The 24,220-nt window shown below is 58.8% G+C and overlaps 1 protein-coding gene across 2 annotated transcripts in view; it reads right to left on the reverse strand.

The window, feature by feature from the left end:
- Window positions 1-1,289: 1,289 nt before the first annotated feature.
- The window catches only part of SDK2 (sidekick cell adhesion molecule 2), a 264,093-nt gene continuing 241,162 nt past the window's right edge, over window positions 1,290-24,220 (reverse strand). For both annotated transcript variants that reach the window (XM_027080548.1, XM_027080547.1), the window contains 7 exons: window positions 22,149-22,310; window positions 19,409-19,534; window positions 15,245-15,409; window positions 13,798-13,938; window positions 13,390-13,528; window positions 10,936-11,062; window positions 1,290-1,965 (listed from right to left, as the gene is read on the reverse strand). In XM_027080548.1, the coding sequence (XP_026936349.1) occupies window positions 1,612-1,965; window positions 10,936-11,062; window positions 13,390-13,528; window positions 13,798-13,938; window positions 15,245-15,409; window positions 19,409-19,534; window positions 22,149-22,310 (1,214 nt within the window). In that variant the 3' untranslated portion in view covers window positions 1,290-1,611. The remainder of the gene's footprint in view (window positions 1,966-10,935; window positions 11,063-13,389; window positions 13,529-13,797; window positions 13,939-15,244; window positions 15,410-19,408; window positions 19,535-22,148; window positions 22,311-24,220) is intronic.

Genomic DNA, 24,220 nt, shown 5'->3' on the forward strand with positions numbered 1-24,220 from the left:
CAGAGGCAGGGGCCCGTCCCCGACCCTGAGGGATGGGCTGCTTTGCAGGGCCGGTGGGCACCCAGGGCACTAGTTGGAAAGGCTCCCCCTTAAACTCCTGCATCCGGAAGGTCTGAGTTGATGGGAAGATGCAGGCCGCCAGAAGGAGCTTTTTAAAGCTCTGTCTCCCAACAGTATAATTGCCCCTTGGTCCCATCTGACCTGCTCCTCCCGGCCAGCCTGGCTGTGCATCTTGTAAGCTTGTGTTCAGTTTGGACGGGGCCCCTCCTCGCTCTGAGCTCTGGCAAGCTGAGCCGAGTCTGGAAGACATTAATGGGGGTTGGGATGGTCTTTGACTTGTAAATCGGGTGCTGGGAGATCCAGCCTTGGGACCGGAGACTTGGCCCGCCCCTCTGGGCCCCTGGACTTAGGAGGCGGGGGTCTTAGACACCGAGGGCTATGGGTTGAGAATGAGAGACACTGATCTGAAAATGAGTGTCCTGCTGGCTAGGAGGACCCAAAGGGATTTCCCTTGGAGAGGATCTCTGGACCCTTTTCCTTGCCAGTGCATGGGTGTGTGTGTGTGTGCGTGTGTGTGTGTGCGTGAAGGTGTCTATCCAGGGAGAGGGGCGTGTCTGCCACGGCGATGCCTCACCCCCGTTTAGCCCCTCAGCCCCACAGAAGCTGACTTTCCTTGTCTCTGTAATTCCCTTTTCCCTCTCCCTTTAAGAAGGGGGTCAGGTGGTACCTGAATTGGAAGAAAAGGAAAAGTCCAAGCTTCCTCCTTCCGGTTCCGAATTCTGCCTTATGCCCAGTTATCCCAGTGATGCCGGGCCAGTGCCCCCATCTCTGTTCCCCAAGTTCATCTCTCCTAGTCTGTGCTCAGGAAAGTGAATTCAAGGAAAGGGATGGCTGGGTTCAGTGGCAGGGGGACCTCTCCCCAACCCCCAGGGGCCCTCTTCCTTGGGTTCACAACAGAGAAATCTGTTAGGAGCAAAGGAGCTAGGTAGGCAAATTCTCATCCTTCAGCTGGGTTCGTTTTTCTAAATAAACCAAATGCTTGGTGGGGACATTGAACAGGGAGGGGGTAGTGGAGGGTGAGAAGCAGGGCTGCACAGGGTGGGGTGGGAGTGTGGGTGCAGGGGGGAGGGGAGCTTTGCCCCCAGGGATGCCCATCCCGGCGCAGCACTAGGCAGCAGCAGGCCCAGGGCTCCAGCACATGCCGGAAGGGAGCAGCCGGCTGGATGTCCAGAAGTTTCTTCACCACCGCCAGCCACGCCCGCCTTACAGCCCTCCAGGCTTTGCCTTCCCTCCCTCCCTCCCTCCCTCCCTCTCTCTCCAGGGGCCCAACCCACTCGTGTCCACCGCAGCCAGCCCCCCTACTCTGCTCAGCCCCCCGAAGGAGCAGCAAACCCCACAGTCTCGAAGCCACACACGTCCTCTCGTGGTTTTTCTCCATCCTTCTCAACACCGGCTTTGCTGGCCCTGGAATCTCTGGAAAAATAAACTCAGGAGGTGAAAAGTTGACTTGGTTTCTTGGTGTTTCTCTTTTCTGGCAGGCGGTGCGAGGAGGGGCGGAAGGGGAGTTTGGTGCTGTGTTTTCTTTTTCCTCTTCCGACAACGAGGATGACATCAAACAAATGATGAAAATCCTGCTATAGGAGCCCGGGAGCCAGGGGCGAGGCTGCTGGGGGGACGGTAGAGGGTGCTCTGCTGACTCGGGGGGTTCGGGGGGTTTTGGGGCGTTGGGGTCCGACTGGCCTTGGGCCGAAAGAGGCTGCCCTGCTGGGCGCTGCTGCCGTTGGACAGGGCGGTGGGGTCTGGCTCGCCCGGGTCGCTCTCCGTGTAGCTGTAGGCCTGGGCCCGCGAGATCCCCTTCTGCTGCCGCCTCCACGAGTTGTAATAGGTGGGGTCACTGATGTAGTGGTTGACAAAAGAGTGGGCCTTCTGGGGGCTCGGGTCGACCTCGTACTCGCTGTCGCTTCCCTGGGAGGGCAGAGAATCGGGGTGTCAGTGGGCCCCGGGGACAGGTCAGCAAGATCAGGGCTGACAGGCACAGAACACTCTGCCCTGAATCTCTGCTCGGCCGCTTCCGAGCCCCGAACCGTGGGCGTCTCAGCCCCCTCTCTGCCAAGGGGGTATAACGCCCGCCTTCTTACGCACCTTCAGAGCTCGTGATGTGTATGAAGCCTCTACCTCAGGGCTGGCACAGGGCCTGAGGACCCTGCATGGCAGAAGACCTGAGTGCTAACCTCTTACGAAAAATCGAAGTGAAATTCACATAACATGAGGTTAACCACTGTCAAGCGTACGGTTCACTGGCATTCGGTACGTTCGCAGTGTTGTGCGACCATCACGTCTTTTCATTCCACAACATCTTCATCACCACCCCAGGGGAAACCCTTGTGCCCACGAAGCAGTCGCTCCTCTGTCCTTCCTCCCCAGCCTCCCCCCGACCCCCACCCCCGGCAGACACCAGTCCACTTTCCGTCTCCGTGGACTGATCCCGTCTGGATAGCGCATCAAAACGGAATCACACCACAGGTGGCTTTTGTGTCTCGCTTCTTTCATTTAGTATAATGTTTTCTTTTCGACGTTGAATTCATCATGTCTTTTCACTTTCTGGATTTCTGATGCTTTGATATCTGGGGCCTTTGCTGACCCTGGGACGACTGCCCGCCCCCCCCCAGAACTAGCCAGTTCCCGGAGAGAGTGAGCAGCCTTTCATACCCAGAGTCCACGCCTATACTACCTCCTCTAATGGGCTCTTACACACCGACTCGGGCCCATCATTCCCTGTCCCTAATCACCCCAGGGGCAGGTACCAGACAACCAGGGGCAGCCCCTACCCGCTAGGGCCCCCTGAATTTATCCAAACTAGCCTAAGCCTGCTTGCCCTGCCATGCCTTTCCTGGGGGAACCACGATAAAGGCTCCTGCCCGCGTCTCCCCGTTTTCCTCCGGCTCCTGACCAAACCGGGTGTCTCCCTGTGTGGTCCCACCTGGCCTGGTGTGTCCCCTCTTCTTGGGAACTGTGAATAACTATCTTTTCATTGGTGGTCATCTCCTGATCTGCTGGCCTCATCACACCCGAATAATAACAAACCTACATTTTAAAACAGAGGTTCACGCGTGATATACTGAGTTCTAAGGCGGACCCAGCCTCTGACTTACTGTGACTGGGGCCAAAGCCGGGACCAGATCAGAAGACCTTTAGGGGCTCCTGGCACTGAACAAAGGGTGATGCTCACCCGTGTGTGGTCCAAAATAAAAGCAACACTTGGTTATAAAAGAAGCAAGAGAAAAAGATCAACGGAGTTCAGAATTTTCGCACGATGACCACCCTGAGGCTGTCGGGGAGAAACAGAAAAAAAATTAAATTGTCCTGAACACGGTGATACTCTGGTGTCCTTGGCACGTGCTCTATCTGCCTTTTGGGGAAATCAGCAAAGAAGTCGGTCTGCATTGGAAAGTGGCAGTTCGGCTCCCAACTGCGGAGCTAAAAATACCACGCACCCCTTCCCCCATCCCAGAGATGTTTTGAGAACTAGTAAGACAACAGATGGGAAGGCCCTGAGAACTCTCTGGAAGACATGCACTGATTTTAGTGAAGAGTACACTCTCAATGAATATGGTTCAGAAGACCACGCTCGGGTTGCCTCGTCTCTGCCCAGAGAATACAAGCTTGGAGGCAGTAGGTTAATTTTATCAAGTAAAATATACGTTGAAAAAACCCCCTGCAGCCCAGTGAGTCCAATACAAACGAGTCTGGGACGATCACCTGTGTTTTGCTTCACAGGTAAAGAGAATGGGGAGTTGACCTTGCCCAGAAGGTCTGAGCTGTGGGAAAGGTAATGTGCGCTTGTTTTCAGGAACTCAAAGTTCTTTTTGGCATGTAAACCTTCAAGAGAAATAGGTACAATGCAAAGAACTAAAATGATACTAACTCTGGAAACGCTGACTTGCATTCTCGTATTTAAATTTCACACCTCTGCGCCGTAGCTACTACCCTACTTGAGCGCTGATGAGAGGGTGAGGGTTTTGCCCAAGGAAATGATGAGTTGGACTTGAACGCAGATCTGCCTGATTTTCCAAAGCCCACGCATGCTCTGAACTCCCATACTCCTGCCTGGAGGTCACGAGACAGGAAGGAGAGCCCCTCTACCCTCCCGTGGGGATTAATTGCTCTCTGGTTCATCTGCTAATTTATGTCCCCTGGCCCCTCCCCTCCTCCCCCCACCCCCGCCCTTCCACAGTCCCCACTGCCCCCAGCAGACACCCCCAGGACACCATCGTCTTGGCAGGCAGAGCCGGTTGCCCAAGACAATGGAAAGTCCCTCACCCTTCCTCCCGTGACGCAGAGCGGCACAATACAAGCCCTTTCTTTGCCTACGGCCCAGCTGCCGGCCCAGGAGGGAACAAAGGGGCTGTGCAGACTGGAGGGCTCCATATGCCAGGAGCCCAGGGGAGGGGCGGAGGGGTGGGCACCTGATGCCTGGGGCTGTGGTGAGGCTGGCCCAGGGGCAGGAAAAGTCTGAGTGAGCTGTGGAGGACGAGGCTGGGGTCCCTCCGGTCCAGGAGCAGTGAGGTTCTGAGAGTATGGGGGGCGAGAGGGGTGCCCCACAGTTTTCCCTACAGGTTAGGTCTCTCTGGGAGGGCACCTACCAACTGGCCGGAATCATTGCTAGCGGTTCTAGAACTTTGGCCAGCCCCAGGCCCCAGTCTTGAGGAGAAACCCCCAAATCACCGTGGGCCCAGAGTGAATGAGTCTCCGGGGTGAGAGGGGGCGGGGGCACAGTGAAGTCCTGACTCTGTCCCTTCCCAGGTAGGTAAGCTTGGACCCATCACTTAGCCTCTCTCAGCCTCAGTACCCTTGTCTGTAAAATGGGTAGATCCCGCAGTTCGCAGGATGAAGTGAGCTAATGGATGAGAGAATAGTGGAAAGGTATTATTAGGGAGACAGTGAGGGGGGTGTCTGGGAGAGATGGGGCCTCGAAGCCCCCAGAGGAGGGATCAGAAGGGGCCACAGGATGGGGGAGGCTGACTCAGGGCTCAGCTGGGAAAAGAAAAGAATGTATGGTTCCTGCTTCCCCGCAAAACCCCAACCCTCAAGGATGACTAGTAGGTAGGGAATGGGCCTCCTTGGCCCTCCCGGGGGCCCAGACCAAAGCCCATTCACCCAAATCGTCTCCTACCCTCTGTTGAGCACCTACTGTGCACCAGACGCTCTGTGGGGCAGCAGTCCCAACGGGGATGGGAAAGCCAGAGGAGGAGCTGGGAGGCTGCGCTGGGGGAGGGGTGTGGGCTACAGTCTGGTCTGCCCCTCCCCCAGCTCTCCAGCGCCAAAGGATGGGGTCTCTGCACCGTCCTCCTCTCCGCCTCCACCTCCCAGAACATCTGTTTCTTTTCTGGATGGGGGTGGGGTGAGAAGAGAAGAAAGAAAGCGAGAGGGGACCAGGGGCTCCCATTCCGGCTTTCAACTCTCGCCCGGCCCTCGGTAATTGAATGCAGCTTCCCAGTCACCGGCCCAGCACAAAGAGGGCCTTTCATGGGCAGTCCCTCCAGGCTGCCAGCAATCAGGTGACTGCTTCAGCTCCCCAGCCTCTTAACAGCAACTCAAAGCCACTCCATCAGCAATCACCAAGGTCTGGGGAGGAGGAAGCACAGACAGCAGGCCTGGCGATGGGAGTGAGCGCATGGGGACCAGCGGGAGGGAGGACCCCGGAGCAAGGACGGAGACAAAAGAGAGGGAGCCATGGAAAGCCTTTAGCTTTTCTGTTCCTTTCTAGAAGGAGGGACTGTTGTATCACACTCAGCAGGCGACAGGGCGGGCGGGTGCCGTCCTGGGCTTGGGGACCGGTGTTGAGAGCCCAGGGCGGGGCTGGGTGCCCTTATCTTGTTGAATCTCAAGAATTCCGGCAGGAACGCGTTGCCCCAGATGACAGGTCACCCTGTGCAGCTCCTTGGGAGACTGGGAGCTGGAGCCCCTCCCCCGCCCGTGGTCCAGGGGCTCCCTGCGCGGAGTCTAGCCTGAAGCCTAGATGGGAGTCTGTCACCTTGGATGCTCTCACGAGGCCCCTCCTGCAGGGGCTGCTGCCTCCCGGGGCTTAGAGGTGGGGTGGGGGGTGGGAGATGCCTCCTTGAGGCACATTTTTCTCCGGGGCTCTGGGCTCCTTACCCCTGCCAGGTGTCACGCAGAGCCCAACCTGTGTGTGGCCACTAACACCACCAGGCCTCCCAGAGGGCTCATGGGTTAAGTGGTACCATTCTCGAACAATCCTTAGAGCCATTCCTGGCCCCTAGTAAGGCCTTCGAAAATGTTCACTCTTCTGAAGGGGTGCTCAATAACCAATATATAAAATCTAATATGGCCCATATACTTCCTTTTTCTCATAGGTTCAGTTTCATTATAATGAGCTTAAAGGGGCTGCCCAGACATCACAAAGAACCGAGTATCGATTAGAAGAGACTTGCCATGGGCTTGGAGTTCCTTTCCCACTGAGATTTACTTGTGCGCTGTGATTTTTCTACCCAGCGTGGGCTCTGACTTTGAAATGAAGTAGGACAGTGGCCATACTTTCTTTTTAGAAGTTCCCTCAGACCAGCCTCAGCCTTTGTGGGTCCCCCTGCCTGGACCCCCTTCTCCTGTACCCCTTGAGACGCAGCCGCCAGCCCACCCCATGCCGCCTGAAGGGAGCCAGCCCCGTCCTCCTCTGCCTCCACCCACAGCCCTGTTATGGCCTTTCCCATGTTGTATCATGTGTGTTTGTTTATAAGAAACCTCGACTTTGTGTTTATTACCATACCACAGGAAAATGGCTGGGCAAATTTCCTCCAGTTTTGGAGACTGACTTTTGGGTGGTCTGACTTAGAATACCAGCCAGGCAGCACAGGCAAAATTTACTCTCCGGGGACCCGGGGTGGGGTGGGGGTTGGGGACTTCGCAAAGACAGCTGGCCTGAGGGGCTGGCTGTGTGGCTGCAGCCCTTAGGGATGTGCCCTTGCAGAAGCCGACACGGGCAGGGCTAACAGTGCGTCCACCGTGAGCCCCGAGCTGAAAGTCGTGACGGTGGATGCCGCACGTTCCAGACACTGATGTGCGGTCCAGCTGCTTCTCGGGGAGGTGGGGGGCGCGTGAGCAGCCCCAGGAGCATCAGAGCGAGGCCAGCTGCTCTGTCCCCAGTCTGTCCCCTCCAGCCCACAGGGAGCCCCTGGGAGGCAGGACTGCGTCTCCATCACCTCCTGGCCCTCACGGTGAGTGCTGAGAAGTCAGGGTCTGCTTGCCCCCTGCACCGGCTGCAGCGGCCCTCACAGCCCCGGGCAAATGCTGACACCGAGGCCTCCTGAGCTGCTTAGGCGGGAACTTCGATCTGACCCACAGAGGCACAGAGGAGTGGCCCTGGCTGAACCAGGCATGACCCCACCTGCAGCTGCAGAATCACCGAGCACGCTTCTTGGGGTCCTCCCGGTGACACTTAGGGGCTCAGGGACGGGGCTCTTTGCCAACAGGTAATGGAAGCAATTCAACTTTTTGTTTTGTTTTGTTTTTTTGGGTCACACCACACGGCTTGTGGGATCTTAGTTCCCTGACCAGGGACTGAACCAGGGCCCCAGCAGTGAAAGGGCTGAGTCCTAACCACTGGACCGCCAGGGAACTGTCACCATTTAACGACGTACCAGTGCCCTGGGGCTGGGGGGACACGGGTGACTGATGGCTGAACCTCTCAGGGTCCTCCCGGGCCCTTTCACTTTCATGTCAGAGGACGCTAATGCGCTGACAGTAGCCTCCTGGATCCTGTATGATCTGCCGTGACCCTAAAGCCAACTGCCTGGTTTTCAAGAACAATTCTAGAACAAATAACCCACGTGATCCTGGTTGCCTTTTCTAGGGCCCCTGTGATGAACCTGGCACTGCACAGACCCGACTGCATCTCCCCTAACGTACTCCTGTAACCGCCCCTTGGATAGACGGTCCTACTGTGCTGTGTGGGTGAGGACTTGAAGGATCTCCCCCACCCTCACCCCTGGGTCAGTAAAGGGTGGGCTGGGATTCAAGTCCAGGGTCACACACCAACCACAACTAAGTGCTGCAGATTTTCAAATGACTGTCCCCCTTCAGCGCAGCCTCAGAAGCGGCTGGAGAATCACTGCGGTGACCCATTGTCCCAAGCTGCTAGGGTGTCTTTCTTGGGGAAAATTTTAGTGCCTGTAGCACGTTCCTCTGAGTGTCTGTCTTTATCTTTTTTCTTTTTTCTTTTATTTTGCGGTACGCGGGCCTCTCACTGTTGTGGCCTCTCCCCTTGCGGAGCACAGGCTCTGGACGCGCAGGCCCAGCCGCTCCGCGGCATGTGGGATCTTCCCGGACCGGGGCACGACCCGTGTCCCCTGCATCGGCAGGCGGATTCTCAACCACTGCGCCACCAGGGAAGCCCTGTCTTTATCTTTTAAAGACAGGCTGGAGTTTATTTATTTTTTAGAAAATCCAGTTGCTTATCCTCAAGACTGTTTCATCAGCTAGTTCTGAAGGTCTTTCCAGAAAGGTCTGCCACGAGGGCAACGTCACCGGCTTCAGGACAGGGGTAGGACCGTGGGGCTGATCTGGGTTCTGACGTCCTAAGGCCTGTGTGTAGCATCTGGCTCTACAATCTGGAAGCCTGGGTTTGCACTTTTGGACCTGAGCCGACTCACTTAAGCTCTCCCAGCCTCAGCTTCCCCATCTGTACAAAAAAGATGACACCAAGGTCTGCCTTGGAGTGTCGGTGTGAAGATAAACCGTGGCGAGGCACTTGGGATGCTGAGTGTGGCCCAGTGGGCGGGGCGAGGGGTGGCTGGCTTCTGTCGTCAGCGTTAACTTTGAAGAGCCTCTATGAATGTCTGAGATCTGATGCTGGTTATTCCACGAATCTTTGTTTCTGTAACCCGCTAACCATCTACGGTTTTGAGTCTGTTCAACCTGACTACCTTCCCCAGTGACCCTCTCATGCTCTCAACAGATACGCCCAGGGAGCCCACATGCCAGTGCCGTGCAGGACTCTGGGGACACAGCAGTGATCAGAACTGTCACGAGTCCCTGCTCTTATGCAGCTTAGCTTTCAGAGTACATGGACCCAACTCAACTCAGCCCAGCCCCAAATCAGATCCAGAACCATCCCAAACGCTGCAGGTGGAACTCCAGGCCTGGGCTATGGTCCTCGGTTTGGGCATTCCGGAACCAGGAAGCCTCCTTTCTCTAGGGTATGCGCTCCCCGAAGGGGTGGCTGGTTCCAGGATGCTATGGAAACAGTGTTCAAGCGATGGGCTTGTTCTGAACAAAGAAGACCAATAGCTACATGGAGGATTCCGGGTACTCTGCCGCCCTGGGGTAACTGCTGAAGCAGGGTGCTCCTGGGATGGGAATTCTTCTCCCAGCAACCTCTTCAAGGCTGGGGGACCCTGGCATGGCCTCAGGGACCAGCTCTGTATCCCATGTGAAGGTCCTCCAGACTCTTGCAGGGATGGCCACAGAAAGCTCCGGAGACATCGGGCGGTATCGTCTGCACTCAGGTGGCTTACTCTCTGAAAGGTCGGGGCTCAGCTGACGAGGGTGGATAATAATGCCCTCTGCGGAAGGTCAAGGGGGGCTGAGCAGAGCAACCCTTCCACCAGGCACCACGCCGCTTTCTCCACAGACAGGGGTGGGCCTCAAGCAGCCCTTTGTTACCACCCCACGGGCACAGGGGATCCCTTTATCGTTTTGAAGTTTACCTTGGGTGCCTACAAGCCAAATGCCCATCACCATCTTTGGGGAGAAGCCCCCAGTTCGGACGCGGCTGCAAAGAGTTAAACACGCATAACAGGATGCCGTAACCTGAATCATGTGAGTCCCCGTGTAACCCAGGCTAAGCTGGGGTCTCGGTCCCTGCCAGCTCTGAGCTGGGGTGTCAGCTCCAGCCTCCCCGGCTCTGCCAAGCCCAGCAGTAACCCCGGCTGAACAAAACAGCAGTGAGCAAGAGGCCCCCGGTTCACGGGGCCGCGACTGGATCCCAGGCTTTGCCGGCACATCCCGCCCGGCCAGCAGCCCCGCTCCCTGCCGGCGCCTCTTCCTTCTCATCCTCTCCCAGGACCGGGCAGAAAGGTCCAGGGCGTGGGACACAGTAGCCTTTTGCTGCCCCTTCCTCGGCAACCGCCAGGCTTGGCCAAGGCCGAGCGGGCTGGGGTAAGAGGCTGTCACATCACTTTGCTGGAATGCACTCTATCCCCTGTCCCTAAAGTCTGGGGCAGTGTCCCCGCGTGGCCACCTAATGGCAGCCTCTCTAAAGCTCTGGATCTCCCAAAGGCACCATCCCCTTTTCAATATTAAGAGCTGGCATTTATGGAATGTAATCTCAGCAACTCCTCCCCACAACCCCATGAGCCCATTCTACAGATAGAGAAACTGAGGGTCCAAGACGTTACTTAGCACACCCATGACGCCCGTGGCTCCTAGGCAGCAGAGCCAGGATCCAGCTCAGGTCTGCACCTCCAAAGCTTAACGCTTTAACGGTCTACACTGCTTTCCATCCTTGGGGGGTCCAGGGCACACAGTCCCCCATTTCTGGGGCTCATTCTGACCCCGAATAGCTAAGTTCAGTGGTTCTCCGGGCTCTGGCAAAGCAGGGCTGCTGTGCCAACCTCGCTATCCTCGTCTTCATGCTCCTTTGCAGCCCAGAGCTACTGAGGGACGGAGCACGTGGGGTGACCCTTGCAAATCCAGAGGGCCATGCTCTTGGGGGTTCCAGGGACCCCACTAGCCCAGGGTGCAAACTCTGAGCAGAGCTTGGGAGGTGGCAGCTGGCCTACACACACTTTCCGGATAGTTTTCTGGGACCCCTTGGTTTTTCCGGCCCGTAAAGGAAAGGAGGGAAGGAAGTGATGGGCAGGTTCACACTCTGGGGTGGGCTGCTTCACCTCCCTCTCCGGGGCACCTGGCCCTCCTCACCTGAGAGTCAGAGATTTCCGAGGGCTTCTCGGTCAGGCTGCTGCTCTCGGCTGGGATGAGGTCGTTGTACTTGGTGACGTCCTCGTCGGAGTAGTGGAGGCTGCCCGGGCTGGGCCGAGGAGGAGACCTAGAGAGTGGGAGCAGGGGTGGGGGGGCAGAGCTGAGACCCAGCCTTACTCACAGCAGCCTCGTCCAGCCCAGAAGGCGCAGGGGAGCCTGGAGGCCCTCAGACCCCTCCGTCCTGTGTTCCTCCTCCCCGGGTCTGCTCGTCCGGCAGGCCTGGGCCTTGGGCTGGAGGCCCTGCCTGGCTGGGGACGCCCCAGGTCTTGAAGGCCTAGGACAAGCCTCCCAAACCAGCTCAGGGAAATGGGGGGCTCGGGGAAGGAGAACCTTGACTCTAAGGCCCCAGCACTGGGAGCGCTTGGCAGTCAATGTTGCAAAGCAATTCTGGGCGCCACTGAGACCTCCTGAATCGGAATCTCAGGTGAGGTCTGGACACCTGCCCTGCAGACAAACTCCCCGTGTGACTCCTAAACTCACAAAGTGAGCTTCTGAGAGTTAACAGAGGATTAGGGAAAAAAGGAGACTCACGGCCTCCCTCCCTCCACATCTGCTCAGAGACCAGAGATAGGCTAAGTCACACCCTACCTTGAAAAATCAGCCCTAGAGAGAGTTGTGCGTTTCCCAGGGGCTTGGCTCTGAGTCATCTGAACAAACAGCCAGGACAGGGCGCCTCGGGCACTCTGCCTGTCGTGGGGTGCATGAGAGGGTGGGGGACAGGATGGGGGCAGGGGAGGCCGGCTGGCAGGCTCCCAGGGGCCCTGGGCAGGTGGCTGGGGTCCCCCATGATTCTGCTCTATTTGTGTCTTCTCAGGGTGGGGTACAAGGGGGCCCTGCCCAGGGCCTGATGCCCCACGATCTGCCTACCCTGCTCCAGCAAGCGTTTATGGCCCCGAGGCCCTGAACCCCAGCTGTCCCGCCCGGGCTGGAGGCGGTTTGCTGCCGAAATGCCACTCCGAGAACGATCTGGTGGCCTGGGACTGTGTCACAAGCAACGCCCCTGCTGCCTCCGACCTCTTGTACTGTATCTGCATGGATTTTATGCCAATCAACAAAGCTGCGTCCTTAAACTGCTTAAGAGTCAGACGGCAGAACGGGCAGCAGCTTCACGCAGACAAGACAGGCAAAGCAGGACAGTGGCAGGAGGGAGAAAACGGGGCGCCAGGCTAATGCAGTCTTGGCGACATGCAGGCTGGGTGGGCGCCGATGTGTCACTGTGGTTGGGTCGGCCCCGGCGCCTGGGGCTGGCTTGGGGGCCACGGACTTCTGTGTATACACAGCGGGGTAGGGGCCGCAGTGTGTGGACACCGGGGGTGCGAGAGGCAGGCGAGGCCAGGCCGTGGGTGAAACGTCCTCTTTTTCCACGTGGCAGGGCCCCAGAGCCTGGCTGGCCACTGCAGCCTCAAACGGCTCTTTCTTTGGAAAGCTGGCTTTGGCAGCGGATGAGAGGGGGGGCTGGCCGGCCTGCACACCCCTCCCGCTGTCCTCCTGCTGAAGACACACGTCGCTCTTCCTTCCAGGACCAGACAGAGGGAAGCTTTGTGAGCGGTGCCTGGGAGAAGCAAATCCCCCACTCCCGCGGGCACCTCCAAGGAGCCAGGAATGTGAACAGGGCTGAGGCTGGAGAGAGGAGCCCCTGGGCCACAGCCCCAATGCTCCTGCGCTCCCGGGAGCCTGACACTGCTGGGTCAATCAGGTGAGGCTCCCACGAGCCAAAGCAGCTGCCCCTGCCCTTGGACACAGGCAGCCCGGCCCGCCGCAGCGAGTGGGGCTAGGAGGGGCCTGGGGCTGGAGAGGTGTCAGGAGGAGACAGGAGCTGGACAGCCTAGACCTCCCCTGGCTGGCTGCTCTCAAGATGCTGCCCCTTGAGGATGACGCTGAGCCTGTGGACTTGGGGGGCCGGTGGGAGAAAACTGTCTACAACTACAGCAGGTATGAGTAGGTACCCGGGGGAGAGGGCGTCCACACTGCGATGGCCCTCTCTTTCCGGAAGGAGGACAAGTTAAGGTATAAGCAGTCATGGGGGGACTCCTGCCTGGCCCACCTTCGCTGGGCGCATCTCGCCTTTAGGGCCAGTAACCATCGCGGCTTCAGGCCTGTACTAGAAGCAGCTGGCCCCACACAGCAGTCGGTGGTTTGCAGAATGGTGCAAGTGATTTGTATTCCGCTGTGTTCGGCACAAACTCTCTGTACCCACCTCCTTGTGACCTTCTCCCCAGCCCCTGTGGAGCTGCCTGGGCCCGGCTCTGTCTTCCTCGTGACCATTCCCAGTGGATGCCGCTCCAGGACAGGGCCCTGCCTGCTCTGTGGCCCTCCCAGGAGTCCCCCAGTCCCTGGGCACAGCTGGCCCCCAAGCCTCCATCCCCCGGTCCCCCACGCAGACAGCCCCGCTACCTGGTATACAGGCCGTTCTTTCGGCAGAAGGAGTTCTTGACTGAGAGCCGCCGGTTGTTGAGTTCTAGGGCAGGAAAACTGCTTTCGTCCAAGCTCATCATCTCCCCATGGCCCAGGGCACCAGACTTGGGATTGGTCCCTGGGAAGGGAGAGGGTGGGGATTGACATCCATCGCTCACTCCATCCCTTCAGACCAGGTGGCCTCCCCGCCGCCCCCATGGCTGGGCTGCCCCCCTTCTCTTGTTATAATAGGAGATGGAGATTGCAGGTAGGAACCCTAGGCTGCCGCCGCCCCTCGCCCCATCAGAACAAGTGCGTTTCCAGGAGAGGGAAGACCCCGCCCTTGCCAAAAGGGAGGGGGCCGCGTGAGAGTCCCCGTCCAGCCGGCAGGGCTCGGGGCCGGCTCACCCGAGTCTGTCTTCTTGGCGTACTTCTTGCTCTGGCCCCGGATGATGAGCACGAAGACCAGGAGCAGAATGAAGATGAGGCCAACGAGCGCGATGACCACCAAGAACCACCACTCCTCGTAGAAGGGGTTGGCTTTCTGGGCTGGAGCATGGGGCGGGGGTCAGGGCCAGGACCGCTCGGCTCCGTCCTGCCTCCCAACCTCCTGCTCCAGCTGGGACCCTACCACCTGCCCTCACACTTCACGGGTAGTTGGGTCTGTGCCCTCTGCACGAGGCAGCACCTAGGCTGCCCACGCAAGAGAAGAGGCCAGCAGGTGGGTAGGGACGGTTTCATCTCAAGGGCCAGCTCTGAGCAATCAGTAAAGAGCTGCCTGGAGGGCTGTTTTGAGAAAAGTTCTGAGGTCGGTTCTAGACTCCCTAGGAAAGAGTGCTGGGATTGATTAGTGATGTCTGCTAAAGACACAGGAGGGAGGACTTGCAGCGTGATTGCTATCTTTCCTTTCTTATTTTTCCTTGCCACCCCTGGCCCAGGGGCTACCTTGACAGACAGACACCAATGTGGTTGGAAAGGCGATTGCCTGGTCTGTGATGGGCCTGGGAGAGTTTCTCCCAAGGTTCAGTTGTGACAGAAATCTTTTTCTGGTAGCAGAAGGCAGGGGGAGCTGGGAGGGTGGATACGAGTGGGTCTTCAGAAAGCCTCCTCCAGGGAGACTCCCCTTCTTCCAAAGCCCCCAGTACTGTGCTCCCTGCACCCGGCCGGTACTAATCCATGCTGCAGCCTGACGGGGGCTGGCTCTTCTGTTTCATCTTGAAGTGCTTACTTCCCATGATTTGTTTCTATCAGGGCAAGGGTGAAACTTGCCTGGTGAGTAGACATTTTGAGTTATATTCCTGCCTCGAGGGAAGAGGCCTCGGTTTTAAAAGTGGCTAGTGGTTAGATTTGGGGTCATGGGTTTCGACACTGGCATCCTCTGTGAGCTCGGAGACAGTGGGAAGAGAAAGGCAAGGAGGCAGGGGAGGGATGGAGTCCTGCCCCATCGGGGAGCTGCTTGCTCAGGCCTGCGCTTCACAGGCTGCTGGCTCTGTTTTGGGGGGAGGTTTCCACGGAAACACGCAGTTTATGGCCTGGTGCCCTTGAATCTCCTGGGTGACAAGCTCAGGGAGACTCTCATCTTGGTTCCGCTGATTCATCCTCAAGCCCACTGGGCCCCCTGCCCAGGGCTTCTGGAGTCCTTGAAAAGGAACCCAAAAGACCCCTGGCCCCCAGCTCCTTCCAGAGTCGAAGGCTGACTCAGGCCCTGGCCCAGGGCTCTCTGCTTTAGAGAACTGAAGCGGTCCCCACCCCAGTCTTCTGGGGCTGCTACCTCTCCTCCTTCATCCCTGCCCCAGACTCCACCACAAGGCTCTTCAATGGGGCACCCTCACCCCTCACCCGCAGGCCACAGTACCTGGCACAGACTGGGAGGGGCTGCTGGGGGTGCCGAAGCCGTAGTCGTTGACAGCGATGACCCGGAAGTCATAGCTCACGCCTGGCTTGAGGATGTCCATGCTGAACGTGTAGGACGTCACCTCCTTGGGGATGTCTTTGATGAGGATGTCCCAGAGCCCCTCGTCTGCAGGGGCACAGAGAGGGAGGGGCCCGTGAGGAGGGGCCCTGCCCGACCCTAACTGGTGCTCTGATGCTGGGGCCTTATGGGTCTGCCCCTTCGACACTGAATTTCCCGTGCACGGCACCTAGCAGGTCCTCAGGAGACATTTTTAAAAAAGTATCTGACTTTTTATTCTTTCTCTCTCTCTCTCTCTCTATCTGTCTAGGCTGCACCGCACAGCTTGCGGGATCTTAGTTCCCTGACCAGGGATCGAATCCAGGCCCCGGCAGTGAGAGCACTGAGTCCTAACCACTGGACCACCAGGGAACACCTTCTTTTTAATTAAAATGTCCGTAAAACATTAAAAAATGTATAATAAAAAAATGTATAATAGGCAGAAACTCCTTTAACACCCAACCCAATACCACCACGCAGAGAAGGCGCCTCACCATTCCAGCACTTCGTGCAGAAGAAATCTACAGATCCGTTTCCCTGTCAGTAAAGCACGCTGGTCAGATGCTTTTAAGAGGCTGCCTAATGTGGTATCATGGGGGTAGGCCTTCCTTTACTTAACCAGGCCCCTATTTTTCTGATCCCCCTTCCTATTCCAAACACCCACAGTAGTGGCATCAGACAAAAAGAATAGGACTTTCTAACAATCGCTGTAGGAGGGACGGGGGTTGCCTGTGAGGTTCTGGTCAAGTTGCCTGGATGTGATGGGGCTCCGTTTGGGAGCGGAGATCTGAGGAGAATGAGGAACCAGTGAGAGCTGGAGGGGACTCCGTCCGCTCTCCCCCTACACCCCCATCCTTTGAGCTCCTGACTTAACCTTCAGGCCTGTCCCCCTTTGTCTGTGGCTCTCTGGGCCTTGTCCTCTTGGGCCATCATTCATTTCCACCTGCTTCAAAAGGAATGAGCATGCTGCCCACGCAAGAGAAGAGGCCAGCAGCATCCTCCAGGGCCCAGTGGCATCTTCCGCAGACGCTCTGTGTGGGGCCCATGGGGCTGGCCTGGCTTGGGGAAGAGGGGGAGTCCTGCCTGCGTGAGTGCAGGGCTGACTCAGCAACCGAAGTGTCAAGCCACTTGGGCCCTGGACGGGACCCGTTTTCACATGGACCAGGGGCCCAGGGGTCTCAGAAGGGCCTTGGTGGGCTGAGTGCCCAGGTCTTCATCCTGAGCAGCTGCCGCTGGCCTGGACCAGCTCCCACAGCACGTCCTCCGCTCCACCGGCTTCACTGTCCTTCCTTGTCTGCTTCTCAACTCCTTGGCCTAAGAGCTGTCTTTCTGGCCCACAGGCTGCTCCCAGCTCGGCCATTCCCCGGGGTGGATGGATTTTGTTTGCTTCCTTCCCCACACTATTTTTTACAGATCCACCCAAGTCAGGAATCCCGGTGGAGTGGCCGTAACTCCATCATCATTTCTGAATGTTGGACCAGGAGTGTGGTGGCACCTGTGGAGGCCACCTTCCTGCCTGGGTCCCTCTGCTTGAAAGGCGGCCCGTCTGCGTTCTGCTCTCCTTAGAAGACTCCAGGGTCCTCACCTTCCCTCTTAATGATTTGTTTTTCGGTGCCTGCCTCATACACATCACATCTTTTTGTTGACTGTCTCTCTTCCTCCTGCTAGGCTGTGAAAGTCCTCCAGGGCAGGGATCGTGCCTAATCTGTCTTTGTAGCCCAGCACCCAGCACAGGCATACTTGAAGTGTTTTTGAATCAGTGAGTGCAAACCTTTCTTCCCTGGCCTTTCCATAGCATCATGAAACACAGGCCCCGATTTCAGTACTGCAGGCCCCGAAATACAAGTATTGGGGTGCAAATCCATTTTCCTCCTGTGACTTTGAATTCTCTCATTCACCCTTGATGACAGGCACGGTGATGATACCAATGATGATGATCAAACAGCGACACTCGCTCCTTATCAAGCATCCTGGTTCCAAGGGCTTTACTGGCAGCAACGGTGAGAAGGAAGAACACTTGTACCCATGTTACAGATGCGGAAACCAAGGCGTGGAGACAGCTGAGCTCATCCTCCCGAGGTCACGGTGGCAGCGCTGGTGCTTCAGCCTTGAGATGCCTGATTCGTCCCAGCGCTGAACGCCCTCCCTGTGCCCAGGACGGCGCTGACCATCATGACTGTGTCCAGGTGGGTTCGGCCAGGACCCCGCTGCCTCCCAGAAGCTGGGGGCTCCGGCCTGCTGTCTGACCCTCCTTGTTCCTCCCCACACAGGAGCAAAGGGTGGAGCCGGGGCGACGGGGCCAGGCCGGAAGCTGAGGGAGCGTCACGCTGTGTCTCTGGCCTACAGCCCTGGGAGTTGGCCCGAAAGAATCTCTCCCTGGTCTGCAGCGTCTGGCTTCTCGTGTTTAGTTGATTCTGCCCAGGAGGGAGCACAGGCGATGCCGGCAGAGCCAAGGACGCGAGCGATTCCATCCCGAAGAGGATGTACAGCCGGGGGGAGAAGCACGGCATTCCCCTCGTGTTCCCGTCACCAGCTCTCGGGTACCACCCCGAATCCCCGCCCTTCAGGGGGTCCTGGCTTGATCCTTCCTCAGACACTCAGTCCTTGACCCCAAGTGTGTGCGCCGAGTCGCAGCCCCCAAACCTGGAACACCAGGTCCCCTGCCGGGCCTCCCAGGGAACGCTGGAAAATCCACAGGGCTGAAGTCCAGCGCCAACATTCCAGAGCCTGGCGCCCCGGCAGGCCAACTTGGATGGGAGAAACAGGCACAGGCCCTGGATGAGAGAAGCACGCGGAGGTCTCCCAGCCAAGTCAGCAGCTGGCCCTGGCGGGCCAGGGAGGGACCATCTGGAGAGGGGAGGGCGCCAAGGCTGCGCGTATCTTCCGGCTACACGTTGGATCTGAGCTGCTGGATGTAATAGCTATCTGTGCCTGCAGTTATTAGTCCAAGATTAAGGCAATGGCAGGGTGGTAGCGCCTTCCTGGAACCGCTGGAATGAACTATTTGCTATTGAGATGTTCGGCGCTCAGCCACCCCGCGGTACTAAGCACGTCGCGGGATGTGCCAGCACCCCGTTAGAAGTATTAGCTACTGAGATGCTGGCTTCCCGCTCTGATTAGTATTTGCCATTCGCGCTGGAGCAACACAGTCTTTTTGTTTGTTTCTCAACTTCAATTACCTAATCACAGATCCACGGAATACGGAGAACAAGCCTCCAGCCTGAGCCGACTCTGGCATCTCTGATTAACTCAGAAACCTAGCAACGGAGGGAGCTGGCCGCGGCCGGGAGCTCCTGGGGGTAAGGGGAGCTCCTGGGGGTAAGGGGAGCCGGAAAAGCAGGAGCAGGTGTCACCTCGACTGTGAAACAGGAGCTCGGCGGACAGCCCCCTGCAGCGACTTATCAACCGCTCATCTCCTGATGGCTTTGGAAGTTCTTGTGATTCGATTTCAGGCTTGAGAGGAGAGACTGAGACGTTATAGGAACTGCAGTGACAGCCATGATAGCGGCGACGGGCCTCAAAGAGGCAGCTGGGGCTCCGGGGGACAGCCAGCCTCCTTGTGGGGCACTCGTCAGTGGGGTCGTGTGGAGGACATGGGTGTTTAGCAGATGGGAGCCCAAATCTTTGTTCTCCAGCTTCTTTTTTTTTTTTTGCGGTACGCGGGCCTCTCCTGTTGCGGAGCACAGGCTCCGGACACGCAGGCTCAGCGGCCATGGCTCACGGGCCCAGCCACTCCATGGCATGTGGGATCTTCCCGGACCGGGGCACGAACTCGTGTCCCCTGCATTGGCAGGTGGACCCTCAACCACTGTGCCACCAGGGAAGCCCTGTTCTCTGGCTTCTTGGATGACCCTTACATGAGTCGGTCCTCACCTGGTGATTATAGCTGTTCTCCGGGGCCTCCTGGGTTTCCCTTAACTAAGGATGCAAGTCCCATTTCCCACTCGTCACAGGGCCGCCTCTAGCTTCACCTGGGGGAGCACAAGCCCCTTCTCACGCGACATCAGTGCCCCAAGTGGAGGCGCTCTGTTCCCGAGGGCAAGCCAGCTCAGCCCGGGCGGGACATACCTGAAGGTCTGGCTTCTATGACGTAGCGGGTGATGGGGCCTTTGCCGGGGTCTCCGCTGGACCAGTGGATGGCAATGGCCGAGCTGTACCGCACGATGATGGGCACTCCGGGCGGCCCGGGGGCACCTGTGAACGGCACACAGTGGGTGAGAGGATGCATGGGAGCCAGAACAGGTGCCCAGCCTGTCTTCCTGAGCTCCAGCAGGAGGTGCTGGACGTCAAAACCAACCTCGGCCAGGGGCTCCAGAAACCTGCACGTGCTGAGGCCCAGGGAGTGCCTCTTGCCCAGGCCTGCTGGACCTGACTTATTCTCTGCCAGGTCACCCAGAGCCCCTGCACTCCAGGAGAGGCATATGTGACGATGCCAGAAAGGTTCCCAGCTGCATTTGCTTTAAGGCTAGGCCAGAGCGGAGGCCAGGGCTGCAGGAGGATCTGGAAGCTTTGCGTCCAACAGGAAGAAGAACCTGGCCCCGCTGCTGGCTCTGTTAAGTCGGCCATGCGGGCTACTGGCCCCAGGGGCCAGAGCAGGAGACAGACGTTCGCCTCCGTAGTGAGAGGAGTGAGCCCGTGCTATCTGCTAAGAGTCCTGTACCCCTTCTTTCCTGGGGTGCCCTGCAGCACTGGCTCCCACTGCCCCCAGGGCCCCTGTCTGCTGTTCCCCACGACATCTGGAGCCCTGTACCCCCAGGGCCTGGCACACAGTAGGTGCTTCCTAGGTGCTTATGGGACAAGGGAGTGAGCCAGGGAGTGAGGGGGTGGGTGACTGGCTGGCCCGGTGGCCCCTGTGGATGCCTGCGGGGAAAGGAGCTGAGAGCCCAGCTTCAGACTGAAGATCCTCCGGGCCTGTGAAGGCTTGCAGCCGGACAGCAGGCCAGAGACTCACTACCAGAGCGTGGCGGCCCATTGCCCAGCCCGCATCCAGCACCTCCCGTGACCTCAAAGGGCCTCACTGCCTTCCTTCCTGTCCCCCTTCCTCCCCTAATGAGCATCCTGCCCACAGCACAGGGCAAAGGCGGCTGAGGGATGGAGGGCGTGGGACACAGCCCGAGGGAGATGTGAAGGGCGGGGCAGGGGCCCTTGGGACCCTGAGTTCTCATTCCGCACAGGACAGCCCTCGGGGCTGAGAGGAGCTGTCATCTCCTCCTGGACTAGAAGCTTCCAGCATTTCCAGCATTGCCCAGCCTGGAGGGAGAAGGACACCCAGCTGCAATCTGCCCTTGCTGACCCCTCCTCCGCCGGGTGGGCGCAGCTCAGTGCTTTCTCAGAGGCCCCTCCCCCCAGCTCTGTACCGCCCCCCTCTGGATCCAACCCCCCCCACCCCGCCCCACTTCAAGCCTCCGGTTAGAACCCCCTGTCCTCCAGGCGGCCCTCTCCTGTCCCCAAGCCACCGCTCTGTCCTTCTTGTTCCTGCCGGCTAGCTTCCTGCTTTTGTCTCCCAAGGAAGCCAAGGTGGCTCAGGTGAGAGGTGCTGGGGGGATGGGGGGGAGGCAGGGGGAGGGCAGAGGCGGGGCAGGGGGCAGCTCCCTGGCAGTCTTCACCCTGCAGCCCTGCAGGCTTTGTTCCAACAGAGCCCAGGGGCCAGAGGGCTTTTCTGCAGAACAAGGGGCAGGGAATACAAAGTGCCCAGGAAGAGGAAGTGAAGGGGGGCCGCCTTGAACTAGCCCCTGGGCAAACCCGCCAGGCCGGTGAGGCAGCCTCTGCAGGCCCAGCTCTCCCGGCAGGGGGGCAGCGGCTCTCCCAGCCCCAGTTCTCCCAGCCCCGGGCTGAGCTGGGGCCTCCTCCACTCCGGCTGATGGGCGGGGAAGACGGGGAGGAGGGATTTCGGGGGAGTCTGGGGTGGGCTGTGTACTTTCTTCGAGGGGGAAGTTCAGAGTGGCTGGGAGGTGGATTCTATGTTTGGGACACACTGCACGGGTGACAGAGACGCTAGGGAACTAAGCCTCAACCTCAAGTTGCCCAGAATTCCCCCAGCCTGACAATGACCCCAAGAGGCATCGCAAAACCCAAACCAAGCCACTCTTTCCTCCCTGGTCCCCGGTACTCCCCTCCCTCCCCTCCCCTCCCCCCAGGCCCAGTGCACAGGGCCTGGCCTGTAACTGCCTGGCTCCTTTCTTGCCCTGCCCCCAACCCTGCCCCTCTGTCTAGGAAGGATGCAGCCAGCAGGTGCCCCCTGGCCCTGCCCAGTGTCATCTTCCCAAGCCTGAAGACCCCCAGAGCGTGGGTTCTCACAGTGGGTAGCAAAGAGCTACCTCAGCTCTCGTTCAAATGCACATTCCCAGGGTGGCTGCACAGAGATGCTGAACTTCCTGGGACCCAGAAATCTGTACTTATCACAGGAACCCCGGGGGATCTGACATCAGTGGCACCTTGAGAAACACTCCACAGCCCGGCCGGCCTTCCCTCACACCTGGACACCCACCCCTTCCCATCCTGCTCCACCACAGCTTCAGAATTCTGCAGATGCCGGTCTGTATTCCCATGCAGCCATCTGAATGGATGACTTCACCCCCATGGAGTCTTCTGGAATCTTCCCCTTTACATACCCCCCCTCCTCCCCCCTTCCTCCCCCCAGGCCCACCCCCTACAACCCCAGGGGCCCACGTGCTCCACCAGAGACCCCATCTTGCTCAACTCTGGACCCCCAGGCTCCAGCACGGCTCTGGGCACCCCCTTCCGACTTGGGGGGCTGAACACCGTGTATGGAGACAGCAGCCCCCGCGTCCGCCCAAGGCTCCCCTACCTTCTCCGGGGCCCGTGGTGACGTTGGCTTCGATCTCGGGCCCGTAGGTGAAGGTCTTGGCTCTGATACGGAACCTGTAGGTCATCCCCTCCGCCAGGTCCTTCACCTTCAGCCACAGAGGGCTGCTGCCCTTCACATCCACCGTCACGATCTTACTGACTCCTGGTGGGGAGGGGGACACACCGCATGTAGGGCCGGGGGAGGCCATGGGGGAGGAGCTGGCCAGGGGCTGCACCCCCTTGGAGTCAGGCTGGGACAAGCACCCTTGGCCACACAGTGTTTTGCAGACTGCTCTCAGAACACAGCCCGCGGGCTGTTCTCAAGAATATATATGTACTGCCTGCCTGCCTGCCTGCCTGTCTGTCTGTTGACTGAAAACCCAGAGGGTCCTTCCACATCTGGAGGGAAAAAACAACTCACCATCTCGCTTAACTTAACCACTGTACGCCAAACATATTTCACCCCCTGTTTTTGGTCCCCCACGTTCCATCCCATAGAATTCAAACCCCAAGGATCATCTTCCGGCGAGTGCTTCTGTAAAGACACCACCGTCCAGAGCTGGAGGGGACACCGGTGCAGCTGCCCCTAGAGCCCAGGACAACCTCCTTCCTCCTGTACCAGCAAGAGCCAGGAGCCCACGCCCGGCCCCCCACCAGCTGAGCCCGCCAGGCTCTTCAGGGCAACGGTGAGGGCCCTACGGCACTCCAAATCTCGGCAACTAGACGGGAGGCTGGATGGCTTCCAGGAGGTGAGAGTTTGCGTGCCGTGAGTCCCAAGTCAAAATCCTCCGACCGCCAGCCTCCCCAGGACCGGGTTTCCTCTCTCATGCACACCAAGCAGCCGGCCACCCCCAGGAGACAGGCTTTGCGGCCAGCAGGCTGGGCTCAGACCCCAGAGCCGCCTAGGGGGTCTCTGAGCACGTCTCCTACCCTGGCTTTGCTTTATTCTACTGACTGAGGGTATCAGTGGCATCTTAGGCCAGGTGTTACGAGATTAAATAAAATAACAGAGCATCTGGCTCGGGGTTGGGGCCCAGTGTATTGAATGAATGAAGTCCTGATGGACAGAAAAGTGGGCGATCTCGAGGGGCTTCCTGAAGGAGCGATGTACCCGTGGGGTCACGTGGTGATGCGCCCTGGGACCCGGAACAGCAGCCCTGGGTACCTGGCCCCTCGACTTTTCTGAGCAAACCCTTCACTGGCCTGGGCCTCGGTTTTCCCTACAGAGAAGCAGGGGTTGCTGCATCCTCGCGGGGTCTGTTTGCTGGACTGAGGAACAGACAGGCAAAGTGACCATGCCTCGCCAGGTGTGGGTCCCCTGGTGCCACGGCAACAGGAGCCGTCTGTCCCCCTGCGTCCCGTCCCCGTGACCTCTGTCCTCTCCATCCTTCCGTGGGAGAGATGGCCCCTTTCCTGTGTCCTGCACCTGACCACCCCTCTTCCTGGGGCCCAGCTCCCCCTCGGGACCTCCAGACCCGGTGAACTGCTGGCACGCAGGTTGGGCCGGGAAGACTGAGGGCCATTGTTCCCGCCGCTGACCCAGAACTGCTGGCCGCCTCGGCTCCCGGGGCTCCGCCCCTTGTTCTGGTCAGGCTCCACTGTCGGGGAGGGGTGACCCCAGAAGCGGTCACCTCTAGCCACCAGGGTGCCACCTGGTAGGCCAGCCATACCCCCAAGGCCTCACTGGGCTCTGGAACTGGACACAGGCCACCAGGGGTGCAATCTCCTTCCTGCCTTTCTAAGCAAACAGCATTAATCTTGGCCGGGGGGTGGGGGCAGCAGGTGGAGGGGTCCAGGAGTGGGGCAGGGTCCCGACGGGTGGGTGGTCTGGATGGACGGGGTGGGGCTGCGGGGAGGGCACTGAGGAACAGGGCTCAGGGCAAGCGGGAGGGAGGCTAGTTGCCGAGCAACAGGCTTGAGCTGAGGTTCCCAGGGGGCAGCGGGGCCGCAGTGATTCCCGGACTCGTGCACCTTTCGGAAAGAGGTTCCAAGGCTCTTATCAGATTCTCAGAGGGGTTCCTGCCCCCACGAGAGGCAGAGAAGAACTAACCCGGAGGAAGGCTGAGCCCCTGA

The sequence above is a fragment of the Aethalodelphis obliquidens genome, unplaced genomic scaffold (assembly GCF_003676395.1).
Source record: "Aethalodelphis obliquidens isolate GAN/ISIS:26980383/991018 unplaced genomic scaffold, ASM367639v1 scaffold44, whole genome shotgun sequence".
NCBI classification, from domain to species: domain Eukaryota; kingdom Metazoa; phylum Chordata; class Mammalia; order Artiodactyla; family Delphinidae; genus Aethalodelphis; species Aethalodelphis obliquidens.